General features: G+C 48.3%; 1 protein-coding gene across 1 annotated transcript; it reads right to left on the reverse strand.

The window, feature by feature from the left end:
* Positions 1-4,353: 4,353 nt before the first annotated feature.
* On the reverse strand, positions 4,354-5,439 carry NEUROD1 (neuronal differentiation 1; the record flags this gene model as incomplete). The annotated part of the gene is made up of 1 exon (XM_084265173.1): positions 4,354-5,439. The coding sequence occupies exon 1, from the start codon at positions 5,431-5,433 to the stop codon at positions 4,354-4,356; it is 1,080 nt and encodes a 359-aa protein (XP_084121299.1). The 5' UTR covers positions 5,434-5,439.
* Positions 5,440-21,288: the final 15,849 nt, after the last annotated feature.

Below are 21,288 nucleotides of genomic sequence, written 5' to 3' on the forward strand. Positions count from 1 at the left end.
GTGTAGACTACTTATGATTTCTGAACTAATTACTGTAGAACCCATCTTGGTCAATAAAAACAAAGCCTTATTTCTGCCTGTTTTGCTTGATCCAGCACCAGGCAGAACCCTCAAACTTTCATTTCTGTGAGTTCTTCTTTAATAGGAATGTCTGAGAACTGAGTGGTTAGTTGGTTTGGGTGGGTTTTTTTGTCTTTATGTTCTCTCTCTATATATATATATATATATAAATGCCCAAGAGAATGGAATTTAACTCTTTAATTCATAAAAGTATCTGACAAAATGGTTCTTTGTGTGGAAGTTGTGTGTTGCTTAAAAAAAGACTGATAAAGCAATTGTTAAGGTCATGGTGGAACCAGTTTTGATCTGTTACAATACTGAAATGAATACAAGAATTTTTACTGTTACAGATTATAGAAAAAGTTTTATTTACTTGCTTGAAAGACTTGGTTTAGAATTATCTCTATTAATTCCCATCATCTCTGGAATTGTATGTTAATTTTCAGTATTAGTTTATTAAAATTCTGGAACAGTATTTTCTAAAGAAAGCAAGGCACTGTCTTCTGGTGAATTCAGGAATCTTGGTTCTCCTCGAATCTACTTCCCTTTGCTTGGAGAGGCCTCCTGAATGCACTAGGGCAAAATCTGGTGATGTTCAGATTCTCTTCTTATTTGGGCTAGGTAAAACCTAAGTGTTCAGCCTCTCAGACATCTTGTGGATGTGACTTGGAATTCCACCATTTCAGTCCCTGTGTTGTAGCTGGGACCCTAGCTGCATCACAGGCAATGATGCAGTACCTCTTCTTTATTGCTTCAGAAAACCTAGAGGGAAAGGCTGCAAGTCGTGACTGGGACTTGTTCCCTGTGCCTGCAGATATTCCACCAGGCTCTTCTCAAGAGTGCACAGGTGGCAGAACAATTCCTCTGCCGTGAGGAAGGCTGCTAGTTCCAGCAAGCCATAAAAAGAGTCCTAGGCCTCTGCTGGATGACCCAGTATGTGTGTGGGTATGACTCAACCCTAGAGTTTCCTCCGCATATGAAAGTTAGATAATCCCACTATAGCCTTAGTTAATTAGCAGTATGCTCATAGGAGGGGAACAGTGTGAGTAATTCTTTCCTTTGAAAGAGACCTTGATAGACCTTCCTGTGGGAGTCATGGGCAGAGATTTTGAGATCTGGCTTGACATTAATAGTAAGAAAAAATAAATATGATGGAGGCATGGGGGGTAGATCTCCAATATTTTATAGGGGTGGGGAAATAAGGCTAAACTAATTGAAATAGCAAAACTCACAAATGATTTGTAAAATGGAGCCTCCAGTTACCAAAATGCCTAAGTAATTTTCCTTATTAGGTTGCTTGTAACATTAAAATATTTTCTCTGAAGTATCACAGTAGCAAAGAGGTAGATCTCTTAAGTAAATTGCATTGGCTAGAGGAGTTAAATTTTGTTATTAACAGTGGAAAAAGAAAAGGTAATTGAAAAGGTTTCTTGTGGTTTGGAAATGCCTTCCAAATATTCATTAAACATTTAAGCGACTAAATTTGCAGAATATGTTCCTGACATTGGCACTGGTTCTGTGGTATTTCTCTCATCAGATGGAAGTACTGTGTGTTATGCAGAGTGCATTCATGCATAAACAATATCATTTTCATAAATTAAAACCTCCCCTGCAGAAGGAACATCTGTGCCTGCCTTTGAATAAAAGATGGTGGCATGTGAGTTGCCCCTTGACTGACTAGAAGAATCCTTATGTTTAAGAAGGAGGTGCATAACCAAAAGGGGAGCAAGCCTGCTTTTCCAATTTTATGTGGAAATCTGTCATTTATTTTCTTCCCTGCCCTGAGTTATGTAGGGTGTATTTAGCTGTCTTGCCACTGATGGGCAAAAGTTAATCAAGTGCTTGAAAAGTTGCCTCTTGCTTTCCTCCTTTTCAGATGCAGCAACAGTTTTGGAGTGCGGACAAAGCGCAAGGAGATGCTGCAAAAATGATCAGCCAGCGTAGCGATTAATTTTCAGCGAGTTTTTAGCACCGAAGACTGTCCGTGAGGGTGCTGCATGATTACCACAGGTTTGCAACGCTGACACTTTGCATTTCCGTAGCTATTTCAAAACACCTCAGCATCATATCTCTTGGGGACTAAAAAAAACCCCCCAAAAGCTCTCATCCGAAGGAGAGCTTGTTCATTTCCTGCTGGCTAAGGGAAATACCCCTGAAATGCCTCTGCTTTGTGCTGGGCTTCGTGTCAGGTAGTTCGTGGAACGTCTAAACTCCACTTCCCAGGGTGGGAGGCGAGGACCTGTTGGTAACCGTCCCTGGTCATTAGGGGAATTGCTCTCCCGCAGGTTGTGTCTCCGGGTTTCTTAAGCCCCGGAATAATCAGTGAAGATTAAAGAAACACATGTTTCGCGTCTGGGAAGGAAGGGGGCGGGAGGCGGCGAATCGATAGCGCAGGGTCGAGGGCTGGTCTTGACGGGGCGAGGAGCACCTGCTGCCGGCGAAGCCGAGCCGGGTCCGAAACGGCGTTTTCCCCGTGTGCCGGTGCCGGCCGGTAGCGGAGCGCTCCGCCGCTACCGCGGGACGAGGCGGCCCCGCATCTCCGGTCCCGGCGGGCTGCGGGAATCCGCCGGCACTCCCCCCGCGGCCCGAGAGGGGAGACCCGCGGGAGGGCGGCAGCCGCTGGGCTGGGCTGAGCCTCCCCGCCCCTGAGCTGTCCGCTCGGCGCAGCCCAAACCGGCAGCCGCAGCTCCCGGGCGAACCGCGCTTGTTTCCCTAATTCAACAAATCAGCATTGCAGATGGCCAGATTCACTGTAAACAAACGAACAAACCCCCCACCCCGCCCTTCCCTCGGAACCCCTCAAGGTAAGTAAAGAATCCGTGTCCTTTTTTTAGTCCAATTTTATTCTACAAATAATAAGTGTTGCACCTTTCATGAGCTATCCGAATAAAACAATAATCCCATAGGAATTACTTACACTAAGAAAAAAAAAAGTAATAATCACATTTAAGGAGAAATGCAACATTCGACCAAATGTTCAATACTATGTTGTTGCCAAAGGATGGATGTTTTTTTCTAAAATCCCAGTGTGCATTACACCATAATATACAGGATTACGAACAAAATTACAGTACAGATTGATTCCAGTTGAACCAGCGTTACATTTCAAACAGCACTTATTCTGGACTGCATTGTACATGCAATAGCTATTGTTCTAATTACGGATTAAATGGTTTGAATTTGTTTCAAGCTACCGTACTAATCGACTACAATAGGTATATAGCCCGACTTTAACAACCTGATTAGATTTAGGTTCTGATTTATCAGATGAGCGTATGACAACCACGGATTGTGTGAACATGTATAAAATCATGCATTTATATCGCCTGGAAACATTAACATCTTCGAGTTCTCTTCAAAAAAAAAAAACCCAATCAAAAACCAACCAAACAAAATAAACCAAACCAAAACCCACGGAATGCCAAGGGGTTCAAAGACTAAAAAGAAACAGTGCAAATTGTATGTGATAGTCAAGCAGCTTTCGATTTAAAAAGGGTGTTGGCATTTGCTTATAATCTTTATATACAAGTTTGTGCAAGTAATGTGTTGAATTGATATGTTTTAATAGAAAATAAGTCTCTCGTTCTTATATCTTCTCAAAACCTAGGGGATCTGGTTCTTGTCGTAAGGGGAAAGGAAAAAAGGAAGAAAAGGAAAAAAAGGAAAAGAAAAACAAAAAGACGTTTTTATGGGAAAGAAATTGCCCGGATTGTGCATTTTTTTTTTCTTCTTCAACTATTTGAAAGGAAAGAAGTGCTAAGGCAACGTAACTTCTCTAAGCACTTTTCTGCTGGTTTAAATTAGTTAAATTATTTTGTATAAATTAGATATAATTCTACCTTTCCAATATGTATAAAAATTGATGAAGCTGCATGGTTTAAAATAGGAAATTCACGTTATAAAAAGTCATTAAAAATTCTGTACAAAATCACAACAAAATAATTCAGCATGGGAAAGGTAACAAGTAGTAAAACGTTGGTTGAAAAATATAGATTTCATATATATTTTGTAATTGGCCCATCGCTAGTTTAAAAATTGCATAGATCCTAATTATTGCTTGTGATTTTGTTATCCCGATCAGGTAATTGACGCGATCCCACTGCCCCTACCCCAAATTTACAGCGTCGCTCCGAGGAGCGGGAGCAAGACAGCCGGTGAGCGGGGGAGGCGGCGGCCCTCGAAGGCAGCGGCGGGACCCGCCGGGCTGCCCCCCTGTAAACAAGGCGGTGGCCGCCGGCGGGGCGGCTGGGCTCGGCTCTTCCCCTCTCCCTCCCCCGGGGGCGGAGGGGAGGCTCAGTCGTGGAAGATGGCGTTGAGCTGGGCGCTGAGGACCCGCTCGTGGTGGGGGTGGCCCTCGTAGGGCGCCAGGCCGTCGACCGGGATCTCGCAGCGGGAGGCGGCGGCCGGGAAGATGGCGGCGTGGGCGGGCGCGGCGGCCAGCGCGGCGGCGGCGGCAGGGTAGTGCATGGTGAAGGCGTAGCTCTTGTCGAAGTCGGCGGCCGGCTCGTGCTTGAAGGAGAAGTTGCCGTTGACGCTGAGGGGCGGGCTGAGCGGCCCGTCGAAGGCGGGGCTGGCGCCCTCCGCCAGGCCGCTCTCGAAGAAGGGCTCGAGCGCGGCGCCGTAGGCGTGCGGCGGCTTGAGGTGGAAGAGGTGGGAGCTGTCCATGGTGCCGTAGGGCGGACTGGGCAGGCCCGGCGACTGGTAGGGGTAGGGGTGAGCCGGGAAGGGCGCGCCCGCCGCCGCCACGTGGGGCGGCACCTCCTGGCTCTGCTCGGGAAGGAAAGTCCGCGGGTTGAGCTGCAGGCAGCCGGCCACCAGGTTGGTGGTGGGCTGCGACAGGCCCTTGCAGAGGGTCTGCACGAAGGAGACCAGGTCGGGGCTCTTGCCCGAGCGCAGGATCTCGGACAGCGCCCAGATGTAGTTCTTGGCCAGACGCAGGGTCTCGATCTTGGAGAGCTTCTGCGTCTTGGAGTAGCAGGGCACCACCTTCCGCAGGTTGTCCAGGGCCGCATTCAGGCCGTGCATGCGGTTCCGCTCCCGCGCGTTGGCCTTCATGCGCCGCAGTTTGAACCGCTCCATGCGTGCCTTGGTCATCTTCTTCTTCTTGGGCCCCCTCCTTTTGGGCTTCTGGTCGTCATCCTCCTCCTCCTCCTCTTCCTCCTCTTCTTCGTCCAAGTCATCCTCCTCGTCCTCCTCCTCGCCATTCCTCAGCGAGTCCTCCTCAGCCTCGACCTGCAGACCCTCCAGGTCCTCCTCCTTCTTGTCCACCTCGTGCTCCTCGTCCTGGGAGCTGAGGCACTCATCCGTCCAGCTCGGGGGCCCCTGGGGCTGGGGCTCGCCCATCAGCCCGCTCTCGCTGTACGACTTGGTCATGGTGAGCCTCTGCGTCACGGAGGAGACAGAAAAGAGCCGTATCAGCACCCAGCGCAGCGGCCGCTGCCCGGCGCTGCCACCCGCGGGGAGAAGCCGCCTGCGCCTTCCCAACCGCGGTCCCCCCGTCCCCTCCCAAGGGAAGCCCCGGCTTCCCCACGCTGCCGGTGCAAACTTTTAATTGTCCCCGCGGTCCTGCCTTATAACGAAGTTGACATATGTTCAAATGCCATTATGTAACTCGCCGATATTAGCGGGGAATATAAACAGATTAGGCGTGCGGGAGGCAGCCCGGGCGGCACCCCGCCAGCAGACCAAGCGGGGTTGGTTTAAAAAACACCCAAAACAAACAACGATTGCCAGACCGGGGTGGGGAAAGCGGGGGTTGGGGGTGGACGAGGGACGACACGCACACACGGGGGGTTACGGATGGACACACAGGACACCCACAGGGGCGGATGGTCGCCCCTGACGCCCGTTCCCACCGCTCGCCGCTATTCCACTTCGCCACCGCCTTGCGCGGGGCTCCCGCAGCGCCCCGACGGGCGCCGGGCACCTGCTCTCCCGGACCGACACTGCTCGGCCTCTCCCGGCGAGGCTTCCCCCGACCCCATGCCTAGGATTGCCGCCGGGTGCCCGTGGCGGGGTGGCAAGCGGCTGCGCTGCGCGGCCCCCGCCCGGGGTAACAGGTGCGGGACCGGTCCCGGCTTTCCATCTCTGCCGTCCCCCACCGCCGTCTCCGTCATCCCCACCCCCACCGCCCCCCACAGGGGCCTTTTGGGGGGGGCCGCGACCGTCCTCGGGTCGCACCGGGCACTCCGGGAAGGAACAATGATGCCCGCCCGCCGGGGCGCAGCCTGTGGGGAGACCGCGGTGCAGGAGAGCGAGCTGGAAGTTAGGAGGTGCATTATGATACGTGTGTGTATCGATGGACGCACATACACATTTACGTACATATACGTGTGTACGGACGCACAGTTACATATATATATGGATACGCATATATATGTGTCTGTGCATGTATGGACAGATACAGGTGTGCGCGCACACAGCTGTCTGCACGCCCCGGCAGGAACGACCGCCGGTTCCCACGACCGCGAGCGACAGTAGAAACCGAAGCCGCTCCGGCAGTGGCAGGTTCCGCCCGCCCTGACCCCGCGGGCTCGCCTCCCTCCCCGGTAGTTACCGCCAACCCCTTTCCCGGGGGGGGGAAACCCGGTTTCCCGTTACCTCCGTTGCTCAGCCTCTCCTGCGCGGTGACGGTCTCATAACCCCGGCGCAGCTCTCCGTGCGAGGGCGCCGCGCGTTTTTTTTTCCCGAGGTTGCGCAGCGCCGGGCTCCCCCGTTATATAGCGGGACCGAGGATGCGCGGCGGGGGGCCGGCACCGGGACCTGGGTACCGCGGCGATCGCCGCCGCCCAACGCGCCTGCGCCCCGCCCCGCGCCCCTCCCCGCCCGGCGGCACGCGCCATATGGCCGCCCACGTCAGTCGCCGCGGCGCGTCCCCCCCCCCCCCCCCCCCGTTCTCCACGTGACACCCCTTATTTGTATGCGGCCGCTCGCCCGCCCGTTGAGCCGCCACGCCCTTTGTGGCCCGCCGGGCGCCGCCATCTGTCACCGGGCAGCACACAACCCCCCCACCCCCCGCCACCTCTCCCGGCGGCGGGGCGAGCGCGGAGCGGAGCTACTCCGCGCCCGTCCCGACCCGCGGATCCGCATTGTTCCTATTGTTCCGGGGAGCGGCCTCCGCGGGTCCCCGTCACCCCCCACTTGGCGGCTCCTAACGGGCGGCTCCGAGTCCCGCAGCCTTCCTGTCCCCGTCCCTGCTCCCCCGCCGCCGCGTACGCACCCCCACCCCTACCTTCGTGGCTTTCTCCGGTGCTGGGGGCGAGGGAGAACGGCGTCCCGGGGCTGCTGTGCCCCCCGGCCTGTCCCACCGTCTGGAGTAAAGGCTGCTTCTCTGTCCCCGAGTTTTTGATGGGAATACCGTCGGTTAACGGGGAGTGTTAGTAAAAGACGCTGCGCGACGGCTTCGAAGTCTTTGAACGCCTTGGCGGAGTTTGCGAACCCCGCCAAATTTGAGAGGGGTGCTTTAACGGGGGGAACAGCCCCCTCGCAGGACAGCCCGGGGAGCCTGGCTACCGGCACTCCGTGTCCGGAGGGTTAATCGATGAAAGGAAGAAAAAGAAATCATTTATTTTCGCCTCGTGCGATTTAAACGCGAATCCGGTAATTCCGCCCTGAGGGGACCGACTCGAAAGAAATTTTTCCAGGTCGGGTTATTTTTGAAACGTTTCTCTCCTGTTCGTGACCTACATAGCCCTGGGGCTGGCGGGGACTCCGGGGGATGTTCGCCTTCTCGGTAACCAGATACGAAGGACAACCGGCAGCGTTTTGTTATCTCCGAGCTGCCCCGTTCTCCGTGTGAAACGGGGGGGGCGGCAGCGCCATGCGCGCTGGGGTCGAACGAGCTGGGCGGGAGCAGGGCACCCTCGGGTCACCGACGGCCGCGGCCCTTCCCTGAGGCACGGCCGGGAGGGAAGCGTCGGTGCCGGCCCACCTAACGGCGACCCTTGCCCGTGACGAGCCCCCGTCCTCGCCTCCCGCAGAGGTGCCCCCCGAGGCGGGGGCTGGCAGGATGCCCGAGTCCCAGGCGGCGGGGTAGGGTCCCCCGCCGGTACGGCCGCCCCCCCGGAAGGGCTCCCCCGTTAACGGGGTGCTGCTGGGACTGCTGAAGCAGACGCGTTTTGGAAGCGGTGAGGTTTGAAAGGGTTTTGAGGGCGTGTGAGACTGATGGGGCTGCGGGAAAGTGTCACCCGCGTTTGGATGGGACGAACTGGGAACGCACCCGGAGTGTGGGGCGTCGGGAAAACAGCTGGCAAAGCCCACAGGAGGAGGGCACTGGCCGAAAGGGGAATCCCGGGGAGCGGTGAGAGCTTTGGGGCGCTCGTGTGTCCCTGAGCGTATTCATTCAGCTTCCCCGAGAACGAAATAAAGTCGAGGAATTGCCGACGGACAGGGAAGTAGGGAGACAAATACAGAGGCGGGCAGTTGCACAGAGGGGCTTAAAGCCCGCCGAGCCTGTTGCGGGAGGCTGGTTCTGCCCCGGGAACGAGGGGACGCGGTTGGCCGTGCCCGCAGGTACGAGGCTCGTCGGGGCGATGGACGGGCGGTGCGCTCCGGCTGCGGCGGGGCTCTGCCGCGCCGGCTTCGTTCTTCCCGGTGCTCTCGCTGCTCCGGCACCGCTTCCTCTCCCGGATCTCCCGGGCAGCCGGTTCTTTCTCCCCTGCTCGGGCCGTCCCCTGACTCCGTGGCTCCTGTTTCCCACCTTCGCTGTCCCTCCTCCTAGCACCGTGATTTTATCGCTCCAAGCGTCGCTCTTTCTCCCCCTGACCTGCAGACTCCTCCTTCTCCATCTGGCTTCTAATTCGGCTTCTGCTTATTTTTCCTCCCGAATCCTTTCTTTCTCTTTTTCTTTCTTTCTCTCTCTTTCTGTTTTTCTCTACCCGCCTCCCTCCCCTCTTTCTCCCCCCTCCTCCCCCCGCCCCCGTCCTCTCCCCGCGGCGTGGCACGCGAACCGCACGCGTCCCAACAAAGCTCCGTCCCGGCCGCCTCCCGCCCCGCTGCTCCCGCCTCATCTGCTGCCTCCCGGCCGCGGCGGGAGGGGCAGCCCAGGGCCGGCTGCGGCCCGCTGCGGTGGCGGGGAGCGCAGCCTCTCCGCGGGGCGCCGCCGGGCCTGAGCCCTGTCCCGGCCTGGCGGGAGGTGGGGGGGGGGTTGTTGCGGGGGGGGAGCAGCGCTGTAGAAACGCCTTCGAGTTGTCCGGAGAGCGAAACGCGCTCCCGAGGAAATCTCTTGGGTTTGCGGCATTATCTTAATTAAGATAATTGATTCATATTGCACCTGCGAGAGTGCGGGAAAAGGATGCCTCCCCAAATAGCTTAAAGCTATTGGAGAGAGGAAGCCGCGCTGATAATTTAGCGAGTGATTTACTGCCTGGGCAGCTGAGCTGTTCGGTGTCTCTCCTTTCGCGGTCACGTTTCCCGCTCCGTTCCTCTCCAACGGGGCACCCACACAGAGCAAGACGGTTACACCCCTCCCCCCCCTCCCCCCCAAAAAAAAAAAATAATATTAAAAACTGAAGGGAAAGTGTCGCTCCGCTGTCCCACCACCCCCCGCTCGACCCGGCTTCTCTACATCCCGTTCCATCGCACCGCGGGGCCGCGGCCGGGAACCGGGCTGGGGAAGGAAGCGACAGCTTGGGTTTGCCCTCCCGCGCCCATCGCGGGCGTCCCCCGCTCGCCCCACTGCCGACTCTCCGGCGAGAGGAGGGAACGGGACGAAACGCTGCCCGCAACACTCGGAGCAGCGACCAGCCGCTCCAGCCGCCTTGGCTCGGCAGTCACCGGGGGAGGATAACGCCTGTAAATGCCTCCCTGGTACCGGTTTGGTGCTGGGGTGCGTCTGCACCACACTTCCGAGCATCTCTCTACAATACATGTACAGCTGGGCTCGAAATCGGTACTCGTTATTAAGGTGATTTCCCTGCTCTTTTTTTTTCTCCCCCTTAAAACTGAGCGTATTAATTTTATTGAGCCTTCCCCGTTAGATAAACGCTGTTGTTGTTTTAATTCTATAAATGTAAACTTCTATTTAGTTAATGGAAAATACATCACCACCAAGGTTTAATTATCAGCTTTTTAAATACTCTTTTAGTCAAGTGCACACAATTATGAAATCACAATAGATTTAAAATATAATTCAAAATGATTAAAAAAAATCAGAAAACTACGTAGCATTAAAGCAAATGTCTAAATTGTATTGGTAGGCCGGCTACCGCCTGTGCTAGAGTTTAAATAACACCAGCAGTCTTTGCTATCGGTGTCAAACCACCTCTGTTATTAGGAAAAAGGATTCTTATCAGACGGGATTTAGATGCTGTTATAACTGCAAAATCTAATTATTTTTGATCCAGGCATTTACCCCCAGAGTCCCACCTTGTTTAAATAAAGTGTTTTCTTTCCTCTTGAACAAATGCATTTCCATTTGAATTAAATATTGATAATTTGACCTTTTAGTTCCTTTAACTAATCAAAAGGAAAAAAAAAATCCAAATGTAGATCCCAGTGCCTTGCCCTAGTGGGTCTTTCCGCTTGAATAGACACTGAGATTAAATGAGTCAAACTTCCTCTTTCATTGCACTCTCTTTGCACTAATTGCTTATGCAAAAATGCAGATTTGTATTAATTAGTAACTCCACTGATTAGTTCGGTGGTATTTTCAAGTAATAAATCATGCTGCAGACACGATTTTTGGCACGTCCCCAGTAGTGGCTCAGGATGCAATAAGTTTTCCATATTAAATAAAATCTTAGCCTAAATCTACCTTTTCGTTGCAGGTACACTGTGTACCACCTGCTGTACGCACCTGCTACGGGAAATTACCTTCTGTCCCTGGCAAGCCTCTTTCCTTTCCTTGATAATGCACTCCTCTTCACAGGGTGTAGACTTTAAAATGGGAAGCATGAATCACAGAATCAAAGGACAGAAATCTGATGTTATATTTAACCCTTTTAAATGTATAATGCTCATTTTTAAGTGGATTAAACCCATCTAAGATACATCAGAGACAGATATTTTTTTCTTTCCTGTGCCCAGCCACTTGATCTCCTTTTACAGCACATCTCACTGCATGCCTAAATTATCCTGCCACTTTTTTTGTGTTTACATTTCTTTCTCTTTCTTTGAGCTGCAGAGACTGATCTCTTAGAAATGTGACACTTGTTAACTGGAGTTGATGATAGTCAGGTGCAGAGGTCTCAGCAGCAACAAGACTCCGTAGTATACACACGTAGTACTGAAAATGTCCCCACTTGCTCATATCATCAAACCTCTCACAAAAATCTCTCCAGTGCACACTGAGGGTGATGTGTCCAGTAACTTAGATCTACAACTGAAAAAACTTTTCCAATTCTTTCAAGAATCATCCTAGATAATTCTGACCTGTTTCCCCTGGACAGAGTCGTCTGTACTTCACATTGTTTCCTCAAGCAAGTCAGCATTGTACGTGGGTATGATGATATGTACCACAACAAATAATGTTGAGCAGTGCAGCACTTGGTAAAAAGAACACAAGGCTCCAAAGGGATATAAAAGACAACGACGCTGTTCCCATCTCCTGATAGCTGACGCTTTTGGGAGCAGAACTTGAAAAACCTTTGCCTCTCTCCTGCCAAAACCCTCACTCATGTAAGCAGGACCACTGCCACGAGCTTGCAGGATCTGGCCTTTGGCCCTCTAAGAGATGCACTGGGGTGGAAGAGCAGCAAATACAGGTGCCAGCAGATTATCCAAAGCTTTGCTGAGATTAAAATCTTGTCTCAATATGAGTTATTGCATATTCTCTAAATAGAAATCTCCTTAGTGGAGGTTTTAAAAGGTCTGCTTTTGTTTTCCTCTGAGAGAAAATAATGGTTGAACCCCAGGCTGTGCATAATGGCTTATGCATTTGTTCCCTCTGGCCATGCAATCTGAACATTTTGCGAGCATTTTGCAGTTCCTAGAAAAATATTTGTTCTCTTGGTATTGAAGACAGAAAACAAAAGTCAAAACACTTTTGCAGGGTTATACGAAAAATGATTCTGATTAATTTCAGAACATGGTCACTTGTTTTAGCAATATCCTGAGAACAGAACAAGGCGGGTTAAATCAATGATCCACAGGGATGGAAAAAGAGATTCAAATAATCATTAAATCTTATTATATAATGCGGCTTTGTTTTTACCTCTCAGTGAGTTCACACCTGGGTCTGTGCTTTAAGTGCTCTGCAGTGAGCTGGGCATGATGGAAAATCTTTTTCCCATCACAGTACAGAGTAACCTTTACAGCTGTAGAACAGAACTAGTTGACTGAAACTCTTGCTAAGCATTTTAAGAGTATATGGGGATATTCCTCATTATACAGAGCACCACATTTTTGAGCGCTTGCTTTCTTCTGCCATCTTGGCCATCTCTTCCAGTCTACTCCCATGATTGCCACTGGTATTTCATAATAGTGTTGGAAATGACCAGGAACATATGTTGTCATATGTGACTGCTTTTCATAGATGCTCTGGGTATGTTAACCATCCCAACTATGACTGTGCTTTCCCCAACATCCCACTGACATGTGATGGGCTCAATTTCCATGTCTCAAGGTGATGTCTCAACTTCTTATCCACAAAGGACAGGACAATCCTCAGGTAGCACACTTTGTTCGCCTTCTTTCACTCCAGAGTTGCACTGAAGAGATGACATCTTGCCACCCAAAAAGCATCTTTGCTGTTCTTAGTTCCTGCAGGAAGTGTGGTTCGATTGCCCTCCATTGGATGGGGGCAGTTTTAACATTCACCTAAATGAGTTCTGGCTATGTTCAGGCCCCAGGACTGAGAACAAGCACGACACCAACGTAAATAGCCCGTAATCACATTCCAAGGCAAAACCCCATTAAGATAAAAAATGTCTGAAATACAAAGTATTTTCTTATATGTTCTTGTGCAAAATTAACTTTCTGTGATCTTTCAGTAGAGAAATGCAAGGGTCCAGGCACTGAGGCTTGCAAGCCTTGTTCAGATGCTCAGTGTAGGAGAACTGGTGGGCATTGATTTTAAGTAATTGTGGGAGAAGGATGGACAAGGTAGAAAAAAAGCAGTAGATAAGGAATGTTCTACACACTGTAACCTGCCAGGTGCTCTTTGAGGAAAGGCTGGCTTCAGTGGAGTTACAGCATGAGCAGTCAATGATGCAAGAGCTAAGGATGTTCTGGCTGGAGTCATCTTGCAGGGATTGGTCCTGAACACAAATCTTTAGCTCAAGGCTCTGGAAGAGAAGAATCCTAAAGTGCTGGGGCTGAAGCTATGGGTCATGATGCACATACACTTCCCTCATGTGCCTGTGTAGACCTTTCATATTAATCTGTGGTGACTCTTGCCTAGGAAACCATTGCTTTTTGCTAGTCATCTTCTGAGCCCAGAGAATGTACGTCCTGGAACATGTAGCTCTCTCATCTAGCTTAGTCCTTCTGTCAGAATATTTTTTTCTCACTGCTGAACCTTTGCTTGGTTTATGTGGATTCCCAAGAGAGGAGGAACATGCTGGTAAATCACTGTTTCCTCCACAACCGAGCTCCAGTTACATGCCACTATGATAATATAAATATTTACTCGTTTTGTCCCTCTTCACTCTTGTAAGAGGATAAGAGCATCTGGCCCTTTGTTAGTACTCCATTGTCAGTTTGCTAGAGCATCCACTTGTTTATGTTCACTTGTACAAGAACACATAAATAACCCTCCTCTCCACTGTTTTGCAGTTGTTGAAAGGAGGTGTTAAACCTTCCTTCCTGCTGGGAGTGGGGAATTCCACCTGATCACACTTCAGGTGCCTTGCAGAGCTGTGCTTGACAATGTGAAATACAAAGCAGTGCAGAAGAAATTTATGGTTTTTGCATTTCTGTACATTTATCCTGGCATTTCATGCTGTGACATTCGGCATGATCTTTTTGGCAACACAGAGAACCTCAAAGCCAACAGCAGGACAATGGAGAATGAGACCTAGCAGCTTTCAAAATTGACTGGATGTGTTGATGAAAGCACATTGGCTACACCATTAAGATGTATTTTTTTGAAGATCTATTTCAAACTATCATCTGTAGTTTGTCTGTGTCATCTATGGGTAGATCGGTGTGCTGCAATGCTATCAGTAAATAGAAGAACTACATATTCCTTCCAAAATGAATGTGAAGATTTAAGTTGTCCATGCTGATTTTGAATTAGAGGGAGAAATCTCATTTAAAAGAAAACAAAATCTCCAGAATTCAAAAGCAACTGTCAGTTGTGTTTTGTTTTTTGTTTTGTTTGTAACTATAGATTCAAGGTTCACAATAGCAAGAGTCTCTACCTCTGAGAAATTTGTATTGCTATAATAAATTATGCTGGAAAAGGATAAAATACTGATACCATTATAGACCCTCGGCAATTACAGTTGGTGTAAGGCATATAATCACATTCAAAGGTAGTTTACAGTCCATTTTTTCTGTTACATATATCCACAAGTTTCTTGGATCATCTTGATATTAAATTATGTGTTGTAATTTTGTGTCAGGTCATTGGACAGCTGATGTGACCAAAAGCATGTAGGAGCTGCACACTGGCAGGAGCAGCACTGCCTCACGGGTCGGGCTGCCTGTTACCAGCGCTGTTGTACTCCTGCCCTTTGATTAAGGACTTGGTTCTGAGAAAATGAGCCAGAATGTGACAATGTAGGTGCCCACTTCATGTCAAGCACGTGAGGGATCTCAGCAAAACCAGTATGATTACTTGCACATCTTCTAGCTCACACATCTATAGGGCTAGGAGCAGGGCATTATTTCACCAAGCTTTTGAAATAAATGGTTGGGTTTTGCTGCTTTTTCATGTGCAGTTGGATAAATGTAACAGTTTGTTGCTGCTCAGGGCAAGGGGGCTCATTCTGTCTGCCTCCTTTTTTATTTCTCTCTTCCCTTTGCTCTTGTCAGTGCAATCTGCCCCATTTCCTAAACCAGATCTGGTGCCTGAGACTCAATTAAGAGAACTGCTCATCACTGCACAGGTTATACATTGTAGAAGACCTGACAAAACCTTCACAAGTGCATGGTAAGGGGCAGGAGTGAGGAGCCAGGGGCAGAATAAAGACAGGGAGCGGGAAGAGACCCTTACTTTTTCTGCTGCAGTGAGGTACTACATTGAGCCATTGTCTCTGGTGGAGCTGCACCATTTTCTCTTCCTTGCTAAACCGTCCAGAATGGACCTGCTGAAAACATAGCTAGCAGGCAAGATGAGCCTTTGATCTGGCCCAGTATGGGAGTGCGGAGATCGGCGATGGGCAACACACAATTTGATATGAATTTTAGGTGAAGCCATTTATTGGGTGAAATCACACAGATTATATACATTTGTTACTGCAAACGTGGCAAGCTAAACAGCTGCTAATTGGTTACATACACTGTTTACACCGCACTGATTGGTTAGTGATTATAACGAGTTCTGATAAGCATATCTTATAGCTAAATATCATTAGTTTAGCCTTGATACCTAAAAGCATCTGCGCACCTGCTGTTTTGACCATCTTATTATGGCTGGTTCTTAATATGTTCCGTTACTCCCAACTCCATAACTTCTTGGTTTAGGGTAGGCTGTACCCCTGTCATCAAGGCTGCTGTATTTTGAGAATGTGATTATTAAAATCCTCTCAGCATGAGTAACTTTCCCTGTCTCATGGGAACACGAGGATATTGTCAGGGCCTATGTCTTCAGTGAAGAGAACTAGGCCGCTGGCAGGCCTGCTATCTTCCCCGACATGGGAGCACTGTGTTAATATATTTAGGTTATTCTGCCCTGTTCATTGGTTTTAGCTTTGTTGGAATCATCCAGGGGCAGAATGGAACTCCTGCTTCCCCTGGTCTGGATCTCTGAACAACTGATCCCTGAGATTTCTTCAGTGAGGCTGAAATCCCCCTGGATGTCTTAAACCCAATCCACCCTACTCACTGCACTGTCCACCTGCAATGTGTTTCCTTCTCACTCCAAAGCCACCCTCATGTGTTGTCTGTGCTAGTTCAGTCTGAAGAACAGACACACAAGGGTGTTTAGCTCTACTATTTCAGTTTGGGGAGATGGTAGCTTTCACTCCTTGGGGCAGCAGCATTGTTACAGCAAGCTCCATGGGTGAGGAAATACCCAGTAAGATACTGACAGTCTTTCGCACCGGGTTGGAGGGGGTTCTTTAAAAGGATTCACTAAGCAATAATTGTGAAGAAACATGCAAGAGTCAAGATCAGACTCAGAGAAGATGGCATTCAGGATCCATCACTAGTGACACAGGACTTCTTGCATCTCTGGAGCTAACTCAGGCTGTTATCCAACATGATCAATATACAATCACTTTCAGCCATCAGAGGCTGACTGCTAACATTTATTGGATTACAAAATCTAGAGTTTTCTATACATACTTTCTGTAAACAGAAGAAAACCTCTTTTCTTTAAATTCCCGGAAATAAATAAATTTTGTGTTAAACATAATGAACTTAAGCAAGGCTCTTTTTCGGCTTTGTTTCTAGTTAACTGCAAGAGAACACATCTTAATTTCCTTGCATGAAGGTGCAAATTGGAGATCATACCCTTGACCATAATGTGAGATTGTTTACAAGGGACTGAGAAGAAACTTTCAATGAAATATAGGTATTAGAATATGAAATGAAGCGAAGAGAATAGATTTCGTCAAATATTTTGCTTTACACAGGCAATAGAAAATAAATGGATCACCTGCACAGGAGTTCACTTAGGTGCATTACTGCTGCGGTGGAGAGATGAATGGGGATGAAGGCAGCGCTGCACAGATGAGTGGGAGGAGTGGGGGAGGCAATGAAACAAGGTAACTCAAAGCCATCTCTGTGCTCATTTAACTACTGTATTCCCAATCAACTTTTCAAATAAATTAGAGAAGATGAAGAATATCTCAAATTTATACCAGCTGCCAGGTGTCTTGCACAGTTAAAGTGTGCAGAGAAATACCACTGTGCTCTGCGGTCTGCAGGGGCCATCAAGGCTCACAGCAGTAGCATCAGTGTCTCCTGAATGGTCTCCTGTGTTGGTCATCCAGAATCACGCTATCCATACATGGGAGTAGGAAGGATTCTGTCTATGGACACTCGGGTCTGCTCTGGAACTGTAGTAATATCTGAGTACAAGTTTGTATTTCTCTTCATCTTCATCCTCAGTTCATCTCAGCACACATATTCTTGAAGATGGCACAGAGAGGTTGCTGTGAGGTCAGTGAATAAGGTGATGATAAAGGCCATCTTCACCTTTGCAAAAAATGTCTGATTTCTTTGTCAGAGAAGATGGGAATGTCCTTTTATTCTGTCAAAAATAGAGCAAATATTTATTCAATGGTGAAAATCAGCAAGCTAACACCCTTTATAAATCTATTTTATCATTTGCATTTGTTTGAATGAAAGTCTTCCTCACATATTTTAGATGTGAAATAGCAATGCTCCATGTTCCCTATTTATTTGTTTACAAGTAAATTTGCATACACACATGTGTATGTATTGAAGGATAACAATGCATTGTACAAACGACACAGATCATATGCAGTAAAAAATCTGCCACTAGATTGTGTCATTTTGTTTTATAATTTGCCAGAAATAAATGTCTGTGTTGACATTTCACCTCCTCACCCCTATGTCAGCCTATGTGCCATAGTCTTCCTGATAGATTGTGTGTACCAGAAGATGGCACTGAAAGAACCTGTCCTATACAGAGGCCCTAGAAAGAGGGCAACTTGGATTCACAAACTGGCTTTGAGTTTGTGAATGTAAAAGAATTAAAGACGTATCTCTCCTGGATAGCATTCACTTTTCAGAAAGACTTTTTGTGATGATGAAGAGGCTAAAAGTCGACCCACTGTTGTGCCTAGGAAACGCTGTCTTCATTTGCCTATTACCTACAGGCACAGTGCTGTTTTCTCAAGTAAGCCCTCTTATTGAAGGACAACACTGCTGAGCCTTCAAATAAGATCTTATAACCTGGGAATTGCTGTTTATAATTGCTGTCTTCTGACTGGACAATCAAGTAATTTTGAATAGAGCTGTACTTCTGACTGAACAAAGGCAATTCTGTGACTTCATGTAGAGACACAGTTTTAAAATTTTAGTTGAAAATACATGGATTCCCTCATGACATGAACATTTTTACCTTTTGAAGTCATACCTGGTAAACACTGAAGATTTCCTTGGCTTCATGCTGAATTTCAGTAAAAGCAGGTTCCAGTCTTAAAATGCAAACCAGTGATTTCAGACAGGTTCCTCCTATTGAATGACAGCTGAAGGGGTGTTAAGTCCTTCAGAATCAGCAGCAATTACAGACAGACAAGAAGAAATTAACCATATATAATATTTTGGTGGAAAAGGAGAATTATTACAGAAAATCTGCATATTACAAGATGGAAACTTGTTCTTGCCTCTTTCTCTCCTATAGCTGTAGCTTCTCATGATGGCTGATGAAAATGTCTTCAGCATGATCCAAATGTCACTTAAGCCTCAGGGTTCACTTCACATCTTTTGATGCATCCCTGATCAGGCTTTGTTTTGGGATGTGTGGTGGTATAGGACCATTAACCGTTACCAGTAAGTGCTAATGTTAATTACATTAAGCACAATCCTCCAGTTGGTCCATCTGTTACTAATTTCTTATACGTTATTTATTCTTGTTTGGGGTTTTCTCTGTGCTCCAGGAAGATATCTTCTCACTTTTTTTTGGTCTTATTTCAGTGATGTTGATTCATGTATGTCTCAATGAAAACCTTCTATATTTTCAAAAAATTAGCTTTCACTTTTCAAGCCATTTTTAAAGATTATTTCTGCATGTGATTGGTTATGGTGTTGCAGCTTAGTAAATGCAGTTTAGCTTAGTAAATGTCTTCAACGTCTTGTACTTCATGTAGTGTACCTCTTGAAAAAATAAATCTCAGTGTATTTTTGGGTGAATTTGGGCTGTTTTCCTTGCATTAGGATATGACATGATTTGCGTATGAGGTTTTGTTTCTTTGCTATCATGACATGAGAACTGTATTGGTTTCTGTTTTTCTTTCTCTTTATTTTTTTTTAAATTTTTGAAAAAAAAATTCAGATGATTAACAACTGAAAATGATGCTCCCAGTATTACTCAGCTGCTGCTTTACTTCTGGTGGTTGCTCAGCTCTGCTGCCGGCTGAGCCGGTGGTGAGTGACACGGGCAGGTCGTAGATCTATAGCTACCAGCCCGTAGCGCTTCGAGCACCGCAACTAATTACTATAAAGTAATAAGCCCACATAAAGCAGTCAGATTAGGATTTAGATAATGGCAGTACGTTTAAATTCGGGCTCCCGGCTGTGAGTTACGGCACCCCCGGGAGCTGTGCCCGGGGCCGGCGGGGAGCTCCGGGCATAGCCGGGCGCGCAGCTCCATCTCCCGGGCAGCGGGGAAACCCGCCGGCAGCCGGGCTGGGCCCGCCCCGAGCCCTGCGACCCCCGAGGGGGAGCTCTCGCCTTAGAAATGCCGTCCGGATACTTCACAAAGCTGTTTCCCCTCTGCTTGGGGTGTATCCCAGCCTTTTCCTGACAGGGCAGCACACCGTGGGGCGGCTGAGAAACATGACCGAAAATCCGGATGTCTTTTTCGGGTGGTTTTAAACCTGGAAAGCTGAGCACAAAGCAAATTTGGAAAGGAAGCTTCGGGAGGTGGGGCAAGTTTTTCGGAGACAAGCAGTGAGCTGGCTCACAGACATGTTTAATTGTAAAATGTGAAGTTTTATCACTCTAGAGGAGGGCTTGAGCGCAAGGTTAAGGTGAAGTTTAGGAGCTGGGAAAATAAGTGTTGCGGAAGCGGGGTTCCTGCTGTATTTTGCAAAGCCTAGAGGTTGGTACAGTCATATGTGAATGCCTGTATCTTTCCTGTTATGCATGAAAAGGCAACATAGCTCTGAAGACATTTAATGGTCTTACTCAAACTACTTAGACAACAGGTCAAGTTTAGGAAAATCAGATTCCTACAGCACTTTTCTGTGTTGACTGCAGAGGTCCTCCGAGACTCTCATGTGGGAAGGGAGATGAATGGCTTTGTTCTTAATTTCCAGGCAAGCCTTGTGTTCCCTCTTACAGGGTTACATTTACAGATAGGATTAGGGGGACAGGAAATACTGACAAGTACATTACATTTCCCTCTCCAGTCTGTAGGATGCTCTGAGGCAAATTCAAGGCTGAATTTGAATGTCTTACTCTGTTTTGCTGGAATTGTAGGTGGTCTTGAGCTTTCTTGAAGACCAGGAGTGAGTGTAACATGAGGGGTTAGGAAAGTGAAGTTTATAGGGGCATATTTCTTGCTGAACAGCAAAATTACATGAGGGACCAATCATAGAATCATAGAATGGTCTGGGTTGGAAGGGACCCCAAGGATCATAGAGCTCCAACCCCCCTGCCACAGGCAGGGCCACCAACCTCCAGGCCTGGATCTACACAAGGCTGCCCAGGGCCTCATCCATCTTATGCATCTGAATGCCTTGTTCTTTATTTTGGGGTAAGAATCATGTTGCTATGCTTTTGTGAAGGCTTTAAGACAGTATGAGAGAGGAAGAACTGCAGGATCAGGTTTTTGTGTTGTATTCAGGCAGGGTCTTCTCAAAGATGAGTAAGAGCTGGTACAAAGTGAAGGTTTCACCTTAAAAGTTAGGGTCCAAATCAGCCATGGTTAGAGTCTGCAAACCAGTCATGAATTTCTGGGGTTTGGTTAGGGTGAGTAAAAATAGCTAGTGTTCTACTATCAGAATGTGCCAGGGTAATACATGGGTCCTGAGGGTCTCCTTGTTTTACCTGGCAGTGCTGTGTCTCTCCAGACCAACTGAAGATTTTGATCTCAGATCAACCAGCACAGCCAGCTCTGACAGGACTCCTGTTTGGCTTGTCTTGTGTGGCACGTAAAGACACCTGTAGATAAATGTTAACAGCAAGGGACTGGGAATCTCACATGGCTTGGAAATCAAAAAAGCCATCAATCATCCTTTTTCCTTACTATACCCTGAAAAAATAAAAGGTGGTGCTGCCACAGATACGTAGTCCCTGACAATTGTTGACAAGGCAAAGGCAAAAGCTCTGTGTGAGCCACTGACAGGTGACAATATCTGTCTTGTCTGATCCAGAGTGCCGAGGGGACATCCAGACACTTCACTGTGTGGCCAGAGGATGTGACTCTTGAGAACCCGGGCGCAGCTGAGTCCTCTAATACAGAAAGGAGCTATGTCTGCAAGGCTCTGA

This window comes from Gallinula chloropus, assembly GCF_964237585.1.
Source record: "Gallinula chloropus genome assembly, chromosome: 5".
Taxonomy (NCBI): Eukaryota; Metazoa; Chordata; class Aves; order Gruiformes; family Rallidae; genus Gallinula; species Gallinula chloropus.